The sequence below is a fragment of the Aquarana catesbeiana genome, linkage group LG08 (assembly GCF_042186555.1).
Source record: "Aquarana catesbeiana isolate 2022-GZ linkage group LG08, ASM4218655v1, whole genome shotgun sequence".
Taxonomy (NCBI): Eukaryota; Metazoa; Chordata; class Amphibia; order Anura; family Ranidae; genus Aquarana; species Aquarana catesbeiana.
The window spans coordinates 227,537,036-227,560,686 of NC_133331.1; the positions used below are offsets into that span (position 1 = coordinate 227,537,036).

Here is a 23,651-nt window from a genome sequence, read left to right on the forward strand (position 1 = left end):
AGCCAAAAAAGTGATTTTAAAGACCAAAGGGCTTACCAGATCTGTTGGATCTCAGGTTATAGAGATCATATAGGCATACACAGGAGGGATCAATCAGCCAGGGACGGTGTGTTCACACGTTCATCCGATATCCGAATCTTCTCCTCCAAAGGCAACTCTCCAACTGCTGCAGTATGCTTCTTGGGACCCTTGTTCAACGAAGCAACTGACATCCAAAAAAACGGTGTATTCGATAAGAACTCACAGCCTCCGCTCAAGCCAGCCAGCTGGTGCGTGGTGACGTCAGGTCCTACAGCTCCACCACGCACCAGCTGGCTGGCTTGAGCCGCGGCTGTGAGTTCTTATCGAATACACCGTTTTTTCGGATGTCAGTTGCTATATATTGGAATATTGGAATAAAGAAACCTTGATTTTAGTACTGAACCATGAAGTATTTTTTCTACCTTTCATAATACGCTCCACGAGCAATCTTACCCTGACAAGGGTCCCACGAAGCATACTGAAGCATGTGGAGAGTTTCCTTTGGAGGAGAGGATTCAGATATCGGATGAACGTGTGAACACACTAGGCTTGTGCAATACATTTCATAACGAATCGAAATTCGGCCAAATTTTGCATCTTGCGGACATTCGGATGCATCCGAATGTCCGAATATAAAAATAACGAATTTCAACTAATACAAAAGAAATTATCGCGGAAATAACGAATGAATTCGATATGATTCGGTAATTCGTTAAAGATCTAATGAAACAAAAGGTCAACTCAAAGTAAATCTTACAGTCCAGTCAGCTGATTAATTTTGTGCTGGAGCTTGGATTACTGGCAAAGTGCATTCCTGAGAAATGAGTGAAAAGGGTGTTGTATTGTATTTGAGCAGAGGAGAAGAGATATTGTCATTGTGTGTGTTAATAGATTCAATAAACAAACGACTTTACAAAGTACGAATCGTTATCACAAATCAATATACATACATAAATATCGAATTTCAACTAATACAAAAGAAATTATAGCGGATACGAATGAATTCGACATGATTTGGTAATTTGTTAAAGATCTAATGAAACAATAGATCAACTCAAAATAAATCTTATGCCGCGTACACACGACCGGTTTTGCCATCGGAATAAACGCCGAAGGTTTCTCCGATGGAACTCCGATGGAATTCCATTCAAGCGATCTTGCCTACACACGGTCAAACCAATGTCCGACCAAAGTCCGACCGCCAAGAACGCGGTGACGTACAACTCTTAAGTCGGGACTAGAAAAAGGAAGTTCAATAGCCAGTAGCCAAAAGCTTCCGTCTCATACTTGCTTCAGAGCATGCGTCGTTTTTGGTCCGTCGGAACAGCATACAGACGAGCGGGTTTTCCTGATAGGAATTGGTTCCGTCGGAAATATTTAGAACATGTTCCATTTCTAGGTCCGTCAGAATTTTCGAAAAAGAAAGTCCGATGAGGCATACACACGATCGGAATAGACGATGAAAAGCTTCCGTCTGACTTTTTCTGTCGGACATTCCGCTCGTGTGTACGCGGCTTTACAGTCCAATCAGCTGATTAAATTTGTGCTGGAGGTTGGATTACTGGCAAAGTGCATTCCAGAGAACTGAGTGAGAAGGGTGTTGTATTGTATTTGAGCAGAGGAGAAGAGATATTGTCATTGTGTGTGTTAAAAGATTCAATAAACAAACGACTTTCCAAACTACGAATCATTATCACGAATATATATACATACATAAATATCGAATTTCAACGAAAATGAACGAAATTATAGTGCATATAACATATGAATTGGACATGATTCGAGATTCAGTATAATGAATATAGACACTCTACAGAAATAACGAATTATCTGAAATGTATTAACGTAACATAACTTATATAACAGAACGAAATTATGTATTTTACGAATGACAACGAACTGAAACTAAACAAAATTGTCCATTGAGCACAAGTCTAGAACACACCATCCCTGACTGATTGATCCCTCCTGTGTATGCCTATGTTATCTCTATAACATGAGATCCAACAAATCTGGTAAGCGGCCCATTGGTTTTTTAAAATCACTTTTTTGGCTGTTGTCTGGCTGCCCTTTTTGCGGGGTGAATAGAGCTATCGTTACACCTTCTGAAGAGTCCAATTTCAACGGATTTACACGGATTGATATCTGTTATGGACTATTAACTATATTGTGGCACTATTTGTGTTTTTTCATTCCTACAGCTATGTGGCTTTTATACATTTATTTATATTATTTTGGTTGCACATCTAAATTTGTTACACATATATATTAGCTGAATATTCAGGTTTTCTAGTCGCAGCACCACTTTCTTCCTTTTTACTGTTTTTTATCAACAACTATACTTAATTTTGTTTCACCGCTTTTTACCAACACATATATTTTTAAATATAATTATATGCACATATGTTAGAGGGTTTAGCGTGGATATCCCACCATATATAATGTATAGAGCCATGATAGGTCCTCTTTATACTCCTACATACATGTATAGTGCCATGATAGGTCCTCTTTATACTCCTATGCATGTATAGAGCCTAGACAGGTTCTCTTTCTACCCCTATATACATGTATAGAGCCATGACAGGTCCTCTTTATACTTCTATATACATGTATAGAGCCATGACCGGTCCTCTTTATACTCCTTTAAACATGTGTATAGCCATGACCGGTCCTCTTTATACTCCTACATACATGTATAGAGCCATGACAGGTCCTCTTTATACTTCTATATACATGTATAGAGCCATAAGAGATCTTCTTTATACTTCTATATACACGTATAATGCCATGACCGGTCCTCTTTATACTCCTACATACATGTATTGAGCCATAACAGGTCCTCTCTATACTTCTATATACACATATAATGCCATGACCGGTCCTCTTTATACTCCTATACATGAATAGAGCCATAACAGGTCCTTTTTATAGAGCCATGACAGGTCCTCTTTATATTCCTACATACATGTATTGAGCCATGACACGTCCTTTTACACTCCTATGCACATGTATAGAGCCACGACAAGTCCTCTTTATACTCCTACATACATGTATAGTGCGATGACAGGTCCTCTTTATACTTCTATACATGTAAACAACCATGACAGGTCCTCGTTATACTCCTGTATACATGTATAGAGCCATGACAGGTCCTCTTTTTACTCCTTTACATGTATAGAGCCATGACAGGTCCTCTTTATACTTATATATACATGTATAGTGTCATAACAGGTTCTCTTTATATTCCTATATACATGTATATAGCCATGACAGGTCCACTTTAGTTATCATGATATAAAATAATGGATGTGGGGGCATTTTGGTGGGCGTGATTTTTTTTTTGGGGGTGGGGGGGGACAGCATTTCATTCTTGGTACCAGGCAGCACAATGTTTTGGGCCGGCACTGGGTGAAAGTGTTTCCTCTGGACAACCATGGAAATCTGTCCAGATGTATGCTATTTTAGATGATCAAAGCAGTCTTTTGTTTGCCATTTCACAGTACTTTGACATGTTTAGTGTAAAGGGGAGAAGTATTGTCTTACACCCTGCACATATGTGCTGGCACAGTAGAAACCACAAGAAGAACTGCCAAGATTGCTGGAGAATTCATTATTTTACATTTAAAAAGGGACTGAAAAAGAATTAATCTTCCTACGCTTATTGAGTGCAATCAAATAACTAATGACCAGTTTCTGCTAAACAGACAGAGGTAAACATGTACCAAAATCCAGTTTCTGCTGAATGGTCTGCATTTCAGTATGTGCATACCGAGCTTCACTCATAGTGAGCCAGCTGCAACCTCAAGCTGGTCCTTTAATAAAGGCAAACTCCTCAATTCTGCAAGGCAGACTTGGTCTAAGCTGCAGACTTGGTCTAAGCTGCAGTTCAGTTGCACATCTATCTACCATAATCCAAACTGACGTGGCAACAGCTCAAGCAACACATTAGGAAGCCTGCTAACAGTCAGGGGCCTAAAAAATTCATCTGAACCTTCTACCCCAGTCTTTAAAAGGGAGCAACTTCCAGTTCCTAGGTTGAGAGACGAGCCTCCTGGGGCTAGAGTCATCCAAAATACCCTCAGATCAACATTTCCACTTCAGTCTCAAAGTGGTTATGCATGCTTTGCCACCCATGGAGACATGACTTGATACATCAAGGATTGTTTCAGTTATCAAGACACCAACGTCAAGGTCATCATGTTTCTTCCATGTTCTCTCAGTCAGTGTTAGTTATTTACAGAGACAGGGCTTACGAAAGTCATTGACTTCTTACACTTCTGAAGACTGTAAAAGCATCCAAGCAATAGCTCAAGTAAAATTGAGCTGGATTCAACTTCTGTGTTGTTTTTAGAGTTAAGCTGCCTGTGGATGATGCCAAATCAGTGGGTGACTATACTGCTAGGACGGACTCTAAGGAGGTATGTCAATGCATAAACAGCATTTGAAACAGAGCAGATAAGCTGTATTTTATTACATTTTGTTTTTGGCTTTAGCTGCACTTTAAGATTCACTAAAATATGAAAATTGTCAGTTTAAAGGAAAATCCACTTTCTCAAAAAATATATAAAGTAGAACATTGCTTCAAAGGTCATTTTATAATTTAATCATATTTAAAATTAGTATGATCTCTATACTGTTTTTGCACAGAAAGCTGCTGAAAATTGTGCTTAATCCTTGTAATTGTCTTTTCCCATAGAGGCCTTCACAGAGCTAAGTGGAATTACAGGCATCAACTGCAAAAGGCCTACTTGGAGAGATACACTATATGGTAAAAGTATATGAATGTCCCCTACATTATCAAGTTTAGGTGTTTTCATTGAAAGGTACTATTATTGATAAGTGCTCATATAACCATCTTCAAACCTAACAGAATCAAAATGTGCAAAAATAATAAAATGTGACAATATTTAAATGAGTAAGGAGTGGGAAAACCCACAGCGATGTATAAAAAAATATATATAATGCACAAATTATGTTACCCAATGTGAACACACTGAAAAAAATGAAAACAAGTGAGTGGTCTAGATTGACCTATGACACATGGGAATCTGCAAATTATCTAAAGACTGTGTATGCACAATAAATAGGTATAAACAATGCAATTAATCAAAAACTGAAAATGAACAGATGCCGATACCAAGGTGTATGGACACTTTAGTATTAGGACACCACCGTGCTCAAAAGTTATAAAAATTGGTTGCTTGCCAGACCCACACAGGTCACAAGCGTGTGTGCTGATCCACAGCTTTGGAATGGATTCCTCTGTCTGCCAAATCTTGGAGGTTCACAAACTTCATACTAAAGTGTCCATACACCTTGGTATTGGCATCTGTTCGATTTGGGACTCCTAAAACAATTGAATTTGTTCTTAATTCACCTTGCTGAATTTGATTTTCCTTTCATATTGAGTCTTTTGAACCTGAGAGAGACTGTTGATACCAGGGATGTGCAATCAGGGGAGGCAGGTGAGGCCGAGCTTCACCTGAGAGGAACATGCAAAAAAAAAAAAAAAATCGAGCTTCCTGGGTTGTAGCTTGGCGACCCCACAGAGACCCCAAATTGGGGGTAGGTAGCCTAAGTCCTCCCCCACCATTCTCGCACGTAGTTCTGCGAGTGCACATAGTTCTGCAAGTGCACATAGGTCTGTGAGTACCTGTGTATTGTCTTGTTGAGTACCTGTGTATTGTCTTGAGTATCTTGAGTATTAGTGTCAGGAAGCTAGTTGTTAGGTAATTTGGACAGGGTATAATCCCCAATCCTCATTTCATTTAATAGGTACGATGCCCGGTGGGTGTGGAGAGGCGACTCTTTGTACATCTTGCGGCATGTATGTGTTCCTTGATCATCCGATCGAGGGTGAATACTGCTGTGCAAAATGTAAGTGCATTGTTTCCCTGGAAGCCCAGGTTCTGAATCTGGGGAAGCAACTGTCAGCACTGAGAAGTCCCTCCATACTAAAGGAGAGCCAGGAACGTACATGGCAGGTCCTGGCAGGGGTCAGCACAGAGGCGGGTGGAGACAAAGAGGTGCAGGCACTAGGAAAGAGTAGATGGGTGACAGTCAGGAAGGGTAGAGGGGAAAGTGCCAGGGAGGCCGATCCAGGGCTGGAGCATCCTAATAAGTATGCTCCATTGAGTGACATTGGTAAAACCAGTCAGGGACAAGCACTGCTGGAGCTGAGGGACTCTCCTAGCTGCCAGGGGAAGAACTCCTCCAGTGAGAGTGGGGGGGAAGCGAAGGGAAAGGAAAGACAGGTTCTGGTGGTAGGGGACTCAATTCTTAGAAGGACAGAAAGGGCAATCTGTAACAAAGACCTGAAGCGCCGAACAGTATGTTGTCTACTGGGCGCTCGAATTCGGCACATCACGGATCTGGTGGACAGATTACTGGGAGGGGCTGGGGAAGACCCAGCTGTCATGGTGCACGTTGGCACCAATGACAAAGTCAGAGGCAGATGGAGTGTCCTAAAGAATGATTTTAGGGACTTAGGAGCTAAATTGAGGAAAAGGACCTCCAAGGTAGTATTCTCAGGAATGCTACCGGTACATTGAGCCACACCAGAAAGGCAGAGGGAGATTAGGGAAGTAAACAAGTGGCTGAAGTGCTGGTGTAGTAAGGAGGGGTTTGGGTTCCTGGAGGACTGGGCCAACTTCTCAGTCGATAACCAGTACTATAGAAGGGACGGACTGCACCTAAATGAGGAGGGTGCAGATCAGCTGGCAATGAAGATGGCCAAAAAGTTAGAGGGGTTTTTGAACTAGGTGATGGGGGGAGGGTCCAGAGGTAGAGATAGTCAGCGCGGAACATATTCCAGAGGGTATTATTGGGGGCATTAGTGGTAGGTTGACCAAAGCACATAAACCCAAGGTAAGTATAGTAGCAAGTCCTAGTTGCAATCTCGGAACACCCAATAAGGGGATAATATGCGACCGGTCTAAACTACGTGGCATGTTCACCAATAGCAGGAGCCTGGCAGACAAGATGGGTGAACTAGAGAGGATTTGGATTTTGTGGGAATTTCAGAGACCTGGTTCAACAACTCTCATGATTGGCTGGCAAACATTCAAGGGTATACCCTTCATCGCAAGTTTAGAGAGGGTAAAAAATTGGGAGGGGTATGCCTATATACCAAGAATAATGTACAAGTGAATGTGAGAGATGACAACACTAAGGGAGCTAGGGAGGAGGGGGAATCCTTATGGGTAGAGCTCCAAACGGATGAAGCTAAGGGGAAAATAATACTGGGAGCAGTGGCGTCGCTAGGGGGGGGGGGCTTCTGGGCTATAGCCCCGAATCTGGGGCCCATAGCCCCAAATCTTGGCAGGGGTCCCCAAGGGGAGGGGAGGCTCTCTGGGGACCCTGATGCAAAGAGGAGGCTCTCTTGGGACCCTAATTTTAGGGGACAGGCTATCTGGGGACCCTGATTTAAGGGGGAAGCTCTCTGGGAAACTTAATGTAAGGGGGGCGCTCTGGGAACCCTGATGTAAGTGGGGGGGCTCTCTGGGGACCCTGATGCAAGGGGGAGGCTCTCTGGGGACCCTGATGTAAGAGGGAGCTCTCTGGGGACCCTGATGTAAGTGGGGGGCTCTCTGGGGATATATATACACACACACACGTATATTACTGTATATACATGTGTATGCCCGCCCAAACCTAAGATTTTCTTTACTATGCTGCTATGGGCTCTAGCCCCAGATCTTTTGTAGACCTAGCAACGCCCCTGACTGGGAGTATGCTACAGGCCCCCTAACCTGAGGGAGGAAGGGGAAACAGATCTCCTATCACAATTTTGATTAGCAGCAAGGATGGGAGGTGTTATCACAATGGGGGATTTTAATTATCCAGACAGAGACTGGGCGGAGGGAACCGCGCATTCATCTAAGGCTTGCCAGTTCCTAAATGTCTTGCAGGACAATTTTATGGGTCAGATGATAGATGCACCAACTAGAAATAAAGCATTACTGGATCTACTGATCACCAACAATACAGACCTGATCAGGGATGGGGAAATACAGGGCAATTTAGCTAACAGCGATCACAGGTCAATTGGCTTCAGTATAAATCACACAAATAGGAAACATAAGGGGAATACAAAGACACTGAATTTCAAAAGAGCCAATTTCCCTAAACTATGAACCTTGCTAGAAGGCATAAATTGGGATAAAATCTTAGGAACAAAGAACATGGAGGAGAGATGGGTTTGTTTTAAGAGCATATTAAATAAGGGCATTAGCCAATGCATCCCATTGGGTAATAAAATTAAAAGAGCGAACAAAAGTTCTGGATGGCTTAACTCCAATGTAAAAATGCATATAAACGCAAAGGAGAAGGCCTTCAAAAAATACGAGGTTGAGGGATCATCATCAGCATTCAGACTCTATAAAGAATGCAACAAGAAATGTAAGGGTGCAATAAGGATGGCTAAGATAGAACATGAAAGACACATAGCGGAGCAGAGCAAAAAAAAATCCCTAGAAATTCTTTAAGTATGTAAACAGTAAAAAAGGGAGGACAGACCATATTGGCCCCATAAAGAATGAGGAAGGACATCTGGTTACAAAGGATGGGGAGATGGCGAAGGTATTGAATGTATTCTTCTCCCCAGTCTTCACGAGGGAAACGGGGGGCTTCAGTAACCAAAACTGCAGTGTTTATCCTCAGGACACATTACAGGAAGCACCTCCATTGTTAACAGAGGACAGAATTAAAATTAGACTTGAGAAACTTAACATTAATAAATCACCGGGACCAGATGGCTTGCACCCTAGGGTACATAGGAAACTCAGTAAAGTAATTGCCAGACCATTGTTCCTAATTTTTACTGACAGTCTACTGACTGGAATGGTACCAACTGATTGGAGAAAAGCCAATGTAGCACCAATATTTAAAAAGGGCCAAAAATGCATCCCTGGGAATTACAGACCAGTTAGCCTAACATCAATAGTATGTAAAATCTTGGAGGGGATGATAAGGAACTAAATACAAGATTTTAGTAATGAGAAGGGTATCATTAGCAGTAATCAGCATGGATTCATGAAGAATCGTTCTTGCCAAACCAATCTACTAACCTTCTAAGAGGAGGTGAGCTGCCAGCTAGATAAAGGAAGGCCCGTAGACGTGGTGTATCTGGATTTTGCAAAAGCATTTGACACAGTTCCCCATAAACGTTTACTGTACAAAATAAGGTCAGTTGGCATGGACCATAGGGTGAGTATATGGATTGAAAACTGGCTACAAGGGTGAGTTCAGAGGGTGGTGATAAATGGGGAGTACTCGGAATGGTCAGGGGTGGGTAGTGGGGTCCCCCAGGGTTCTGGGCTGGGACCAATCCTATTTAATTTGTTCATAAACGACCTGGAGGCTGGGGTAAACAGTTCAATCTCTGTATGTGCGGACAATACCAAAATAAGCAGAGCAATAACTTCTCCGCAGGATGTGGAAACCTTGCAAAAAGATCTGAACAAATTAATGGGGTGGGCAACTACATGGCAAATGAGGTTCAATGTAGAAAAATGTAAAATAATGCATTTGGTTGGCAAAAATATAAATGCAATCTATACACTGGGGGGAGAACCTCTTGGGGAATCTAGGATAGAAAAGGACCTGGGGGTCCTAGTAGATGTAGGCTCAGCAATGGCATGCAATGCAATGCCAAGCTGCTGCTGCTAACAAAGCAAACAGAATATTGGCATACATTAAAAAGGGATCAACTCCAGAGATAAAACGATAATTCTCCTGCTCTACAAGACTCTAGTCCTGCTGCACCTAGAGTATGCTGTCCAGTTCTGGGTATCAGTCCTCAGGAAGGATGTACTGGAAATGGAGCGAGTACAAAGAAGGGCAACAAAGCTAATAAAGGGTCTGGAGGATATTAGTTATGAGGAAAGGTTGCGAGCTCTGAACTTATTCTCTCTGGTGAAGAGACGCTTGAGAGGGGATATGATTTCAATATACAATTACCGTACTGGTGTCCCCACAATAGGAATAACACTTTTTCGCAGAAGAGAGTTTAACAAGACTCATGGCCACTCATTAATATTAGAAGAAAAGAGGTTTAACCCTAAACTATGTAGAGGGTTCTTTACTGTAAGAGCGGCAAGGATGGTGATCTCAGCGGGGGGCACTGATAGTTTCAAGAAACTATTAGATAAGCACCCGAATGACCGCAACATACAGGGATATACAATGTAATACTGACATATAATCACACACTTAGCTTGGACTTGATGGACTTGTGTCTTTTTTCAACCTCACCTACTATGTAACTATATGTAACTAAGTGCATGCCCGGCTTTGAAGCCCCCATTAAGAATTCCGGCATCGTGGAGAGGAGGGGAAGAGGAGCGGGGCTTTGTACGCCCGCATCGCTGGACCATGGGACAGGTGAGTGTCTGATTATTAAAAGTCAGCAGTTACACTTTTTGTAGCTGCTGACTTAATTTTTTTTTTTCGGCAGAACTCCACCTTAAGTTCAGTCAGGTATCGCTTTTTAGTACTTCCAGGACCAGAGCAGCAGATGTTTTTTTCTCCTCCTTAATGCCACCGCTATGTCTCCTCAAATCATACCAGTATCAGAACTATAAATATAAGGAAAGGAACGCCAATATGATTTGAGGAGATATAGCAGCGGCATTAAGGAGGCAAAACGGACATCTGCTGCTTTGGTCCTGGAAGGACTAAAAAGCAATATCTGACTGAATTTAAATGTAAGGTCACACATCATCAGGTGAGAACATCTGATGGGGGAGCACGAGTGATTTAATACATTGGCACATAAATGAAGCACTAAGTGAACAGAGTGAGAAGCACAAGGAGATATAAGTGCAAGCAAGCATGGCATCATTGATAAATTGATTTGCTTATCACTGATGGGACTGCATTATTATTTATTTTGTATTATATAATAATTTTTATGGATTTACTAATTTAAATGTTAGCACATTTGATTCTTTTTGCACATTTTTATTCTCTCTTAGGTTGAAGAAGGTTGTATGAAATTGAGCACTTTTCAATGATATTCATATTTATGCTGATGAAAGATGTTAATAATGCCCGCCTACCAAAACATCACTCCGTGCCCCAGGACTAAATTGCAAACGGTATTCGTGTAGTATAAACTAAAAAAGCAGCTACTTAAATGATTAAATATAAAATAAAGGCAATAAAAAAGTCTTAAATAAATAATTCCTTTAAATATTGCAGCAGCACTATCCAAAACTCAAGGACACGCTTTCATATACAGTTTTTTATATGAGAAATTCTGCAGCAGAGGTAGAGATCTAAAATAGCTTCAGCTGTGTTCTGTAATGGGGGGGTTTCTTCCACCAAACACTTCACCACGTGAGGGGAGACTCCCCAATGGGAATACACTCACCAGAAATACAGCAAACAAGAGCCTTGGATAATAGTAGTAGTTCTCCACCACTTCTAAACGACCACCAGATGTCAGTAACACTCTCAGTAGCTCCAGTAAAACATATAATTACAAAATGGTCCAATAGCGACACCCAACCTATATCCAAAGGAAGACAGGGGACAGGGATGATGATCTCTCCCGGGGCTGAGGTCAGGAATCCCATCCAAACCAGGGACAGCAGCCAGGTGAAGACCAGGCGACCATATCACAACCATGTGAATCTTGTGCAAGCTTGACAACACACATAACACTTTTCCTTGTCAAAAGAAGTTTATTGAGTATACAATGTTATAAAGATACATAAAGTAAGTTTACAAGGATCTATAAAGTAAGCTCATTGTTTTACAGTAGGGTTTATATAGGTAAATATCATGAAATTTCAAATATTAAACATTGGGTTCACGTAAACCTAAATTAAAGATATATATCATTTCCTTAGTTACTTTTGTAGGTATTTAAATGATTTATACCTACTATACATATTGTTTACAAGTAGAGTGTATATAGGTCAAATAAATTCTGATAATGAGCTTTAATCGTAAGGTGGAGAAAAGGAAAGAGAAAGAAGAAAAAGGGTTGAAAGGTAGAGGTATGGTCCACAAGGTTGTCCCGCTCGTCAGTTTATTATTCTTTTTAGTTCTCTTTGAAGCCTTAGAATGGGTGTCTCTGTAAGTCATTTAATCTGTTACCATGGCAACAGGACAGAGTCATTGAAGTTTGACAGGAACTGTTGTTTTATCCAAGGATGCCAAAGTTTTTCAAATTTTGGAATTTGATTTTGATCGATGGCTACCATCTTAGCATGGGACATTGTATTATTCATTCTGTGAATTGTTTCTGCTAGTACCAATGTAGGAGATTTCCATGCCTTGGCCACTGTTTGTTTTGCAGCCGTTATTAGTTGGATCATAAGTTTGAATTGAGAGAGTGTTAACCATTCCGGTTTTAGATTAAGTAAATTTAAATATGGATCTGGTTGTATTATTTTTTTTAAATATTTTAGATGCAATCACGAAGACTTCCTTCCAGAAGGTTTGGATTACTGGGCACGTCCACCATATGTGTAAATATGTGCCTATTTCTGGGCATCCTCGAAAACAAAGAGTTGAGGTATTAGGTGAATATTTTGCCACTCTAGCGGGTACAAGGTACCAGCGAGTTAGGACTTTATAATTTGTCTCCAGTGCTAAGATGTTGGGTGAAGATGACTTAGATGTGAGCCATATGTTAGACCAGCCCGTGTCTTCTAAAGTTCGTCCCAGGTCCTCCTCCCACCTCTGAACGTAAGAGGGTCTATTAAGATTTGCTACTCCATATAATTGATTATAAAGTGATGAAATTGTACCTTTAGCAAATGGATCTTTTGTACAGATTGATTCAAAAATGGATAATTGGGATAATGGTTTATCCCCCTTTAGGAATGGTGTATAGAAATTTTTGATTTGGAGATATCTAAATATCTCAGAGTTTGGTAGATCATATTTTTCTCTAAGCGATGGGAATGAAAGGAATGATTTAGATGCTATGAAGTCATTTAGTGTCTGAATGCCTGATGTTGTCCAAGCTTTAAAAGAATTTGGGTAGATCCATGCCGGATAAAAGGCCGGATTTCTGATAAAAGAAAGGAGAGGATTGTGTGGAGATTGTAACTGATATTTGGTTTTTAGTTTATCCCAGAGAGATAAGAAGTGTTTAGTTATGGGATTATGAATTTTAAAGCGGTCTTTAGGATCAAGCCATAATAAATTTGATATTAATAGAGGGTCATTTTCTGAAGCCTCTATAAATACCCATAATGGGATTTCCTGTTTTGCATGGTATTTGGACAGACTGGCCAAATGTGCTGCTCTGTAGTAGGTAGTAAAATTAGGGTATCCCAGGCCTCCTTTATTTTTGGGAAGATGTAGTGTGTGTATAGGTATACCTGGTTTAGAACAGCCCCATATAAACGAAGTTGCTCTTTTTTGTACTATTCTCAAAAAATAGGAAGGAATTGGAATAGGGAGGACTCTGAATAGATAAAGCAATTTGGGTAGAATAGTCATTTTGATTGCATTAATCTTCCCTATCCAGGATAAAGGAAGTTGCGACCATTGTTTTATTAGATTTGTGATCTGTCTTAATACAGGAGGATAATTGGTTGAGAATAAGTCAGAATGAGATGCTGTTAAATGAATTCCAAGATATGGGATTGATTTTTCTGCCCATGTGAATGGGAGTGCAGCCCTAGCCGGGATCAATTCCATGTTTGTGAGTGAAATATTAAGCACTAGGCATTTCTTAGGATTAATCATAAGGCCGGATAGGGCTGCAAATCCATCAAGAGCTGGTATTAAGTTAGGACCAGGGACCTGTGGTGATGATAGAAAAAGTAATATATCGTCTGCAAATATACATAATTTGTGTGTAATACCTCCTACTTCAATGCCAGTTATAGTTTGGTTTGTTCTGATGTATTGGGCCATGGGTTCGAGTATAAGGGCAAATAATAAGGGAGATAATGGGCAACCCTGTCGGGTACCTCTTTCGATATTAAAGGCTTCAGATTTGTATCCAGCATATTTTATATAGGCTTTGGGTTTATTATATAATGCTTTGATCCATGTTAAAAAGTGGGGTCCAAAACCCCATTTTTGTAATGAATATTGCATATATTGCCAGGATACTGTGTCAAATGCCCTCTTAATATCGAGAGATAGAAAACATAAAGGGATTTTCCGTTTTTTAGCAATATATGCCAATAACACTGCCCTGCGTATATTATCGCCTGCCTGTCTATTTGGCATGAAGCCTACTTGATCTCTATGTATTAATTTTCCTATAATGCTATTGAGGCGTTTTGCTATTATTTTTGCTAATAATTTAATATTGAGGTTTAACAGAGAGATAGGCCGATAATTCACACAGGAGGTATCATCAGAAAGGGGTTTTGGGATCATACAAACAATTGCCATTAGTGTTTCTTGCCGAAAAGAATGTCCATCTAGAAGTTTGTTAAAAGTTTCAGTGAGAATGGGAGAGAGTATTTCTGAGAATGTTTTATAGTATAAAGCCGAGTAGCCATCTGGGCCTGGTCTTTTGTTAAGTTTTAGGTCTTTTATGGCGTTAGCAACTTCATCTATAGTTATAGGCTCGTCCAAACTGCTTTTTTGATTCTGAGATAACTCAGGTAAGGTTATTTTTGAGAAGAAGGATTCATCTTCTGTAGGATTAAATTCATCGTTTGTCTTGTATAAAGTTGCGAGATGTGAGTGAAATTTATGGACTATTTTAACTGGATTACAAGTGTAAACATTTTTTGATAATTTCAAACGTATTGGTTTGAAAGATTTGTTAGTTGAATTTAATGCCCGAGCCAAATATGTACCTGGTTTGTTTGTATTCATGTAGAAATTGTGTTTGGAGCGTTTGAGGGATTTATCAACTGACTCAGTGAGAAATAGATCGTATTCCAATCTAGATTTTTCCAGATGAGATTTTGTACTCTGAGATGGATTATCTTGAAATGATATGTAGGCTGCATTAAAATTGAGTTCTAGATTTTTTGCTAGATTTTTGCGTTCCCGTTTAAATAGTGCCATTTGTCTTTGTATTGTACCACGCAAGACAGGCTTATGAGCTTCCCACAGTGTTATTGGGGAGATGTCTGTTGTATTATTAATTGATATGTATTCCTTTAAAGCTTGTTCAATGGCCATCTGATGTAGTGGCTGTTTGAGCATTATGTCCGGTAAGTACCACGTTGGGTCATGCGCTTTTGGTATGGCTGAGGCTATAGTAGTGTATACTGCATTATGGTCAGACCACGGAATCGGAATTATATCTGATGCAATAATTTCTGGTATCATTCCTATTGTTAGAAAAATATGATCTATTCTGGTGAAGGTTTGATGAGGGTGCGAGAAATAAGTGAATTTCTTTTTCATTGGGTTACTTTCTCTCCATGAATCTACCAGATTGTATTTGGAAAGAAGTTGAGAAAAAGGTAATCTAGAGGTTATTTTGGATGGTGTAAAAGGTGATTTATCTAGAAATGGGAGGAGGACCTGGTTTGAATCCCCACACATTATCACTGTTCCTATTTTGTGTGTATTAATCACTTGTAATATATGTGAGAGGAATGGTGTAGGTTGTTTGGTAGGAGCGTAGTAGGAAATCACCGTGATTGCTGTATCCATTATATAACCCATGAGTATCAGGTATCTACCTTCTGGGTCTTTAATTTCTGATGATAAGGTGAATGGTGTGGATCGGTGAAATGCAATTAGAGTTCCCCTTTGCTTGGTACAGGCAGAAGCCGTGTAAATTTGTTGATAAAAAGGAGAAATATATTTTGGAGTAGAATCTTTGGTGAAGTGTGTTTCTTGGAGGCATACTATGTGAGCCTTCTTGTTATGGAAAGTACGGAAGGCTTTGGTCCTTTTTTGAGGGACATTTATTCCCTGAACATTCAGGGAAAGTATATTCAGTGGTGCCATGGCAATAGATCAAATAGGTTTGACTTACTTTTTGTTATGCAGAGCTGACTGCGCAGATCAACCTGTGTGGACTGAAGAGATGAATAGATAGAAAAGAAACCAGTGAATTCTGGAGTAAAGAGTAAACAAAAAACATATGAGATTAGATGATACATTGTATAAATTATTTTTTGCAAGTAATCACAATTTACCCGTGAAAGAGAATAAATATCTCTCTCAGGGGAATAAGTGCCTTCGTCACACTCCCACATAATATGGTTGGGAGAATGAGGAGGGCTAATGGGGGTACACGGATCTTCCGCTTACAGGAGAGAAGTGCTATGTCAAAAGACATCAAAATGATGTTTCATTAATTGGAGTGCAGAATATAGTTTTTGTTGAAATTATTTATTCCAGGGTGGTTGTATATGGTTAGTCTTGCCCTAGGCTAAATAATTCAGTTAGAAAGGTACTGTTAATAACTTTGGTATTGATGAAGATAGTTTGAATTATTTTGGGATTTTAACCCTTTTAGAGTAAACAATTACATATTTTATTCATATGTGACTGTTTAGATATGTTAACTCATAAAATTGAGGTTGTATTGCTTCAGATTAGAATAAACAAAAACATAATTCTAGGAACTAGTTAGGTAATAATATATTTGTTTTAAGAAAAGAAAGAAAAAGCTTCCATTACTTCTGGATTATTGAACATATTTGTCCTAAAAAGTAATAAATCTATTGTTATTACCTGATAATATATAACTGAACAAGAATTTCCTTATTTCACTTATATATTCTAAGGCTATATGAATCAGAAGTAATAAGAAATATAACTGGAATGTAACATGATCCCACACAGTGTGTGACTATCAGAATGCAGTTACATTCAGTTATAAATATAGGTTTTTTTATAGAGAACCATCTCTTAGTATAATAAATGAAGAGATATCAGGAATTAGGATGTCAGTCCATTGAATCTTCTTGGTCCACGGATGATGTGGCATAACGGCCTCTTTTGTGAGAATGATGATTCCCATTTTGTTCTGAAATTTTCTGGGTGCTGCCTGAAGGTGAAGATGACGCCATTCTTCTTCGTGTGGGAGTGTTGCTGCTTGTGGGTTCTGTCAGATTTAATTTTAAAAGGGTTTGTTGTAGTTCATCTGCTGATCTGCTTCTGTAAATTGTACCTTGGTAGTTAAATCTGACTGAAAAGGGGAAGCCCCATTGATACATAATGTTGTGGCGTTGCAGTTCCATTAGTTGGGGTTTCATGGATCGTCTTTTAGTAATAGTAAGTTGGGATAGGTCAGCAAAAATTTGATAATTGTGTCCTTGAAAATTAAGTTCCTTTTTTTCTCTTGCAGCAATTAGTATTTGTTCTTTCGTTCTGTAATAATGAAATTTTGTGATTATATCACGTGGGGGTCCATCTTTCTTTTTGGCTGTGAGGGCTCTGTGTACTCTGTCCAGTTCTAAACGTTCAATAGGGATATCTGGCTTTAGTTCTTGTAATAGAGCAGTAATAGTAGATTGCAGGTCTGTCACAGTTTCAGGTATTCCCCTTATGCGCAAGTTTGAACGTCTGGCTCTATTTTCGTAATCTTCGAGCTTAGTTTGAAGTATTAAATTCTCTTCTTTTAATTGTTCCAATTCTGTTATATTTTCTTGGGTTGTAATTTCAATTTCATCCATTTTTATTTCTAAGGCTGCGGTGCGGTTTCCCAGCTCTCTTATTTCTTTGGTTAGGCTTTTTGTTATTTGGTCTGAGGTTTGTTTTAAAGCCTTATAAAGCATCTTTTCAAATTGTAATAATATTACTGGGGATACTGAGGAGGCTTGTGGAGAAGTTTGTGAGAAGATTTGTTCTGTATCTGACTCAAATGGAGAGTCTTGCTGTGACATTTTCTGTCTGTGAGAGCGCCCTGATGCTGTATCTTGTGAGGTGACTGGAGCTGCTTCAGCTGCAGTGAGTGCCTGTGAGCTCTTTGTGAGGTGATTTTTATTTCTGCCACGGTTTCCTCCCAGTACCATATTTCCTGCCCAAACTTTCACAGTTTGTTCCCTGGGGCAAAAAGGTTCAAATGGATACCTTTTGAGCCTGCAGGCTCCGCTTTGTCCTTCTCTTCTCTCCTCAGCGGTGTGGAGCTTTAACAATGCATGTCTGCTCCGCTAGGCTCCGCCTCCTGCCCCCACACACATAACACTTTTCAGGACTATTTTAGTATCACTCATTATATTTCACCATCATTATGGAGTGCACATAGTTATCAAATGAGCGCTGTGTGTTATCAAGCACACACAAGATTCACATGGTTGTGATATGGTCGTCTGAGGACCGGAGTTGAGAACCACTGCCTTAACCCTAATGAACAATTGGGATAAATTTGAACACCAATTGTTAGCCAGGTCTTTTAGTCCAACATCAATACCTAACCTCACAAATGCTCATTTGGCTGAATGGGCAGGAATTCCTACAGGCACAGCCTTACCATAGGAGTGGAGGTCAATAAAATTTCAAAAGGGGGGCCTTGGAAAGATATGTGTAACCAGATCATAAAGGAATGATTGTCAGGTATCTAAAAATGTTTGGCTATGTAGTATATTGTTATGGAAATGCAGAGACTGACGCTTTTCTTCTTATCAAACAGATGCTAGCCATACACATAACAATACAATGGTAAAATATAACAATTACTTTAATGAAAAAACTGTATTGTTTAGAAATGAATTGCACTAAAAGGGTAGCTTGATCAATAAACATTTGTTTTCATAAAATAATAATTATTGTTCTAGGAAAAAAACAAATTACCAGACTATCAGGTTCCGCCACATAAAAACAACTTCTTATTATGCACACCCTATTAGCATCGAATCCAACATGCCCAATCTTTCTTTCAGTAATTCGTCACATCGTTGATATGCTGCCACCAAAGTCTCCTGTATTTATGCAGGTTGCACATCAAAAGATGACTTCAAAAGATGCTGCAGTTCTGTCTAGAAGCAAACTAAAAGATCTTGCTTAGTTGAGCTGAAAGAAATCATGAAAGAATTCATTAATACACAGATCGGATTACAGATTAGGTACATAAATGATGCAGTTAGTCATTAGCATTAGGGCCTCATTCAAACAGGGTGTATTATTGCTTACACCACTGCGAGGACCTCCTTTGCCCACAGGGAATGCACAGATGTTCCCATACATCTGCGTGCAAGCCAGGGATGTGCAGTCAGGGAAGGCAGATGAGGCATAAAAAATTTTGGGCTTCTACGACCTATGGTTCTCGAGATACGGGGCTCCTAGCGCAGCCTGCCAGAAACTACATACAGAGCGGCCAGTTTAAATACAAGCTGGCACACCCTGTTTGTAGCAGACTGAGAGGATGAGCTCACAGTGCCTCTCCTCACTTCTTGTCAGAGGCACTGAGCTCAATGGACAGCTTGGAGTCTTGGACCAATGGTAAACTACCATTGGCCCCAGCTGTCCAATAAAAATGCTGCAGCGGAGTCACGCCTCTCACTGCAGTGTCATAGAAATGCTCTCTTCCAGCCCAGCCCTCTTAACTAAGGAAAAAACATGTGCTTACGGGTATAAGATTTACCTACAATCCCATGTTTTTCTCAATCAGTTAAGAGTGAGAATGAGAATCTGCTGCTGTTGAAAAGGTACTGTTATAATCAAGCTAAATCATATATTATTATGCTATATGTTATAAGATAATCATTTATTATTCATCTACTTACTGTGAAATTACTGGTTTGAAGTTATAACTTCAAACTTCAGTAATTTGTCCGTTAAGCCACCTGCTTGAGTACAGATTTTGAAAATATAGTAAATGTACGATATTTTTTATTTTATTTATTTATTGTTTTTAAGGTTGAACTGGATGGACTTGTGTCTTTTTTCAACCTGACTAACTATGTAACTATATAACCTTAAAAACAATATATAATAATTATTTGTATACTACTTATGGTAATTAACCCCTTGCCACCAAGGCCAATTCTGACACCTCTCTTCTACATGTATTAATCAGATTTTATATATTTTTAGCAGCCTACCTAGGGAATAAAATGGTGGTTGTTGCAACTTTTTATGTTACATGGTATTTGCGCAGCAATTTTTCAAAAATGTTTATTTGGGAAAAAAACTGTTTCATGAATATATAAAAAAAAAAAAAAAACACACTAAAGATAACCCAATTTTTTTGTGTAATGTGAAAGATGATGTTACGCCAAGTAAATAGATACCTAACATGTCATGCTTTAAAATTGCGCACACTCGTGGAATGGCGCCAAACTTCAGTACTTAAAAATCTCCATAGGCGACACTTTAACATTTTTTACGGATTACACGTTTAGAGTTACAGAGGAGGTCTAGTGCTAGAATTATTGCTCTTGCTCTAACGATCGCGGCGTATGTAACCTATGTGTATCTGGCTCTGATACTAGCCAGTGCCTCACCAGCCACTGACCTCACCGCACGTTCTTGGTGCAAGCAGTTCCATTCATGTCAATTGGCATGCAGCGGCTGCACAAGACACACATGCTGGCCCCAATTTGACATCTGTGAAGGTGCCCCTGAACAAACATTGTCTGCCTAAGTAAATTTTAACCTGACATATTTATGCCGAAAATAATCTATAAGGTAACAATAATGCTTAGCATAATACATACATACATACAAAAGTGTTGATTTTACTAAGGGCAAAAAGCTTGTTCAATTGCAAAGGAAGTTGCACTTTGCAAAGGAATTTGTCCCATCGCCTAGTAAAAGAGGTGAAGCTCTGCTGATTTCTATCATCTAATCATGTGCAAGCAAAAATCTTTTTTTTTTTTTTTTTTTTAACTTCCTATGACGTGATTGAAGTTAAACTTCACCACAATCACTAACCTCTTTAGGAGTATCTAATTCCTCTGTGCTGGCAAAGCTCCTCTGCCCCTCCATTTACCTTCCTACATAATCTCTTATGAAGCTGCCAGGGGAGGAGCAAAAGAGAATACTATAAAGTGGCAGTTGTGAGTTTGCTGGGGCTACTCATGTCACATCTAAGATGGAGCACCCAACAGCAGGCTTGGGCATTTCAAAGTCTACAGAAGGGACGTATTTACAGGTAACATACAAGTATGTTAACTGTATCTATACTGTAAGCTTATGGCAATTTTGATTTTGGATGAAATGACAGGTTCTCTTTCAAACTTTTTGCCTGTGATCAGTCTTTTAGTATGCGAGAGTGACATCTTGGCTAATATATTACTATAAGGCAAAAATAGTTTCCCTGTTTTTTACAATGCTTGATGAGACTGTGCAGAGCTTAGTTGTCTGCAGGCTTTAAAGACTATGGAGGGCTGCAAATAACAGCACCAAACTAGATCTTATAAGAATACTTTTCTTTGTACACATATTAAAAACTAATCTCAAATTCACTATTTAATAACTCTCTTTAATCCTCAATCTACTTATATAACAGAAAGTTAAAATTACAGAGCAAAAAGGCTTTTGGTAAACACTGGATTAGAAATGATTTGCTTTATAATCTTAGAAATGAAAAACAGAAAATTATATCAATGTTATACTGATGATTGTGTTGCATTTGTTGAAAGAATTTAGAGATAAGTGCATCATGGATGGGTAAATTATAATGTGTTTCCAGAGCATTTTTGAAAAATGTTCCCTGGATTGAACCATTAGTTTACAGTGTTGATAGATTCTTGGGTAGACTAGTTAGTCCGCTTTAATACTGTGGTCAAAATTTGCCCTGTTTAGAAAACATTTACTAACCATTTAATTCAGTGTGAACACTAATACATAGGGGGATGTTGAGGAGACCTGTCACTCAAACTACAGAAAACGCTGCTGCTGCAACAGTTAGCAAGGGGGGTTCATGGAAGCAGGGGCTGCTAAAAGAACCTCACAACATTTTATTAAAAAAAAAAACTGTTCCCAGACAACAGCTTTAAAGGGAAAAGCATCCTTCTGATGATTATGCTCTCACCCGGCCCAGATATTTTGCAACTTGTGGGACAACAATCAAATTTCCAGCAGATTGAGAGTGACTGTCATCTGAGCAGTTAACCCACCACAACATGTTTTAAAAGAAACACTATTTACAGCATCTTGCAATTCGGACCTTTAAAACAGGTCTGTATCACCCACTGCCACACCCAGACAAGAATGAAGCTAAATTTAAATGATAGATAGTAGCTCTTCAGAGGCAAAATTCTTCCATTTCTAATTAGAGCATTTAGAGAATAAGCTTAAGTAATTTCAAACTTGTTTTAATGTGAAGAAAAAGAAAAAACTGCAGAAAATATTTACAAAGAGCTAATACAAAAAACAAAAACAAAAAAAACACATAAGCAACAGTAAAGTATAAGGGTCCCAAAAGTTAAAAATACTTAAAGAGGATCTTCACCCTAGGAACAAAATTAAAAGTCAGCAGCTACAAATACTGTAGCTGCTGACTTTTAATAAAAGGACATGTACCTGTCCAAGGAGCCAGAGCTGTCCTCACCCGAGCTGGTTCTCCATCAGTCTTGGGGTCCCCGGCACTGGTAGCTTTAGTGTGGGAAGCTGGCAGTGACTCTTTGCAGCTCAACAGCCAGCTTCCCATTGTGCGTGCACGAGCCACGCTGCACTTTATGAATGGTTCCACTGCATTGTGGGACCTGTGATGTTTCCCAAAAGGCTGCGGGCAGGGGGGAGCGAACTTCCACTCGGATCGTCTACGTGGTCCAATTGAAAGTGGTTGCGGGTACCTGTCAAAACCAGGCACCTACTCCCACCCAACAAAAATATATATGATAGAAGAGGGAATGGAGGAGGCAGAAAAGTGGAACTTGCCCTTTTGGGTTAAGTTCCACTTTAAGTGAAGTTCAGTGGGTCTTTGGTTCAGTACAGAGTCTGGATAATTGGAGTAAGCCCAATTTGATGTCACTGGCCCTCAGAAAATTAAATCTCAGTGTCTTTGGCAGTTTAGATTATAAAACGAGAGCCATCCACTTTGGATAAAGGAGCAACAGAGACACCTTTGGTCAGCAGCATTGTGAATCAGGGGAGAGGGTAATGTTGAGTGCACTAGCATATTTAGATGGATTTGACCCCTACTAACACTTTTTAAGAGTTTACAGCAACAAAGCAGATATGTATGGTTAGATTCTCATCAAATATTGTTCTTCCCCGTATAAATATAATACAAGTTCTAAACAAAACAAGACAACAGAATTTCCCATAGGTACTTAATGGACACAAATATATTCTTTAAAATTGTAATTTATTGTGCAAATCAGTTAAAAAACAAAAACAAAAAAACAAGTGGACTTCTATATCATTTATAAAATCCTCTTGTACATAAAAAATACATTATGGTAAATATCCCTACATTGTATGCTTATCCTGCTTTCCTATGATTCTCATTTATATAATACCTTCCTACAGTCATTATATTTAACATTAGTGCTAGGCCACACAAATTCATCACCCTTACAGTATTAAAAGACATGTATGTGAAATTATTCCTCCATTTTCATAATTTTTCTGCAATAAAATACAAATGCCACATCAAGTATCAAAATATCCACATACTCAGAGTCAGTTGTCTATGTAAAGGAATTAAAACTGTAAACTGGAAAAGATATTGGAGACATAGAAATACTAGAGGAAGAGCAAATGTGAGCCCAATATAGTAGATGGGGTTTTAAGGACCTCAAAGAATTAGTGTAACTACTAAATTAAAGAGAATACGAGGATGAGAT

General features: G+C 39.3%; 1 protein-coding gene across 1 annotated transcript in view; it reads right to left on the reverse strand.

The window, feature by feature from the left end:
* Positions 1-23,651, reverse strand: part of GPRIN2 (G protein regulated inducer of neurite outgrowth 2) — a 99,161-nt gene that overhangs the window by 22,941 nt on the left and 52,569 nt on the right. The window contains exon 2 of the mRNA XM_073596915.1: positions 18,709-18,927. Coding sequence (XP_073453016.1) covers positions 18,709-18,731 — 23 coding nt within the window. The 5' untranslated portion in view covers positions 18,732-18,927. The remainder of the gene's footprint in view (positions 1-18,708; positions 18,928-23,651) is intronic.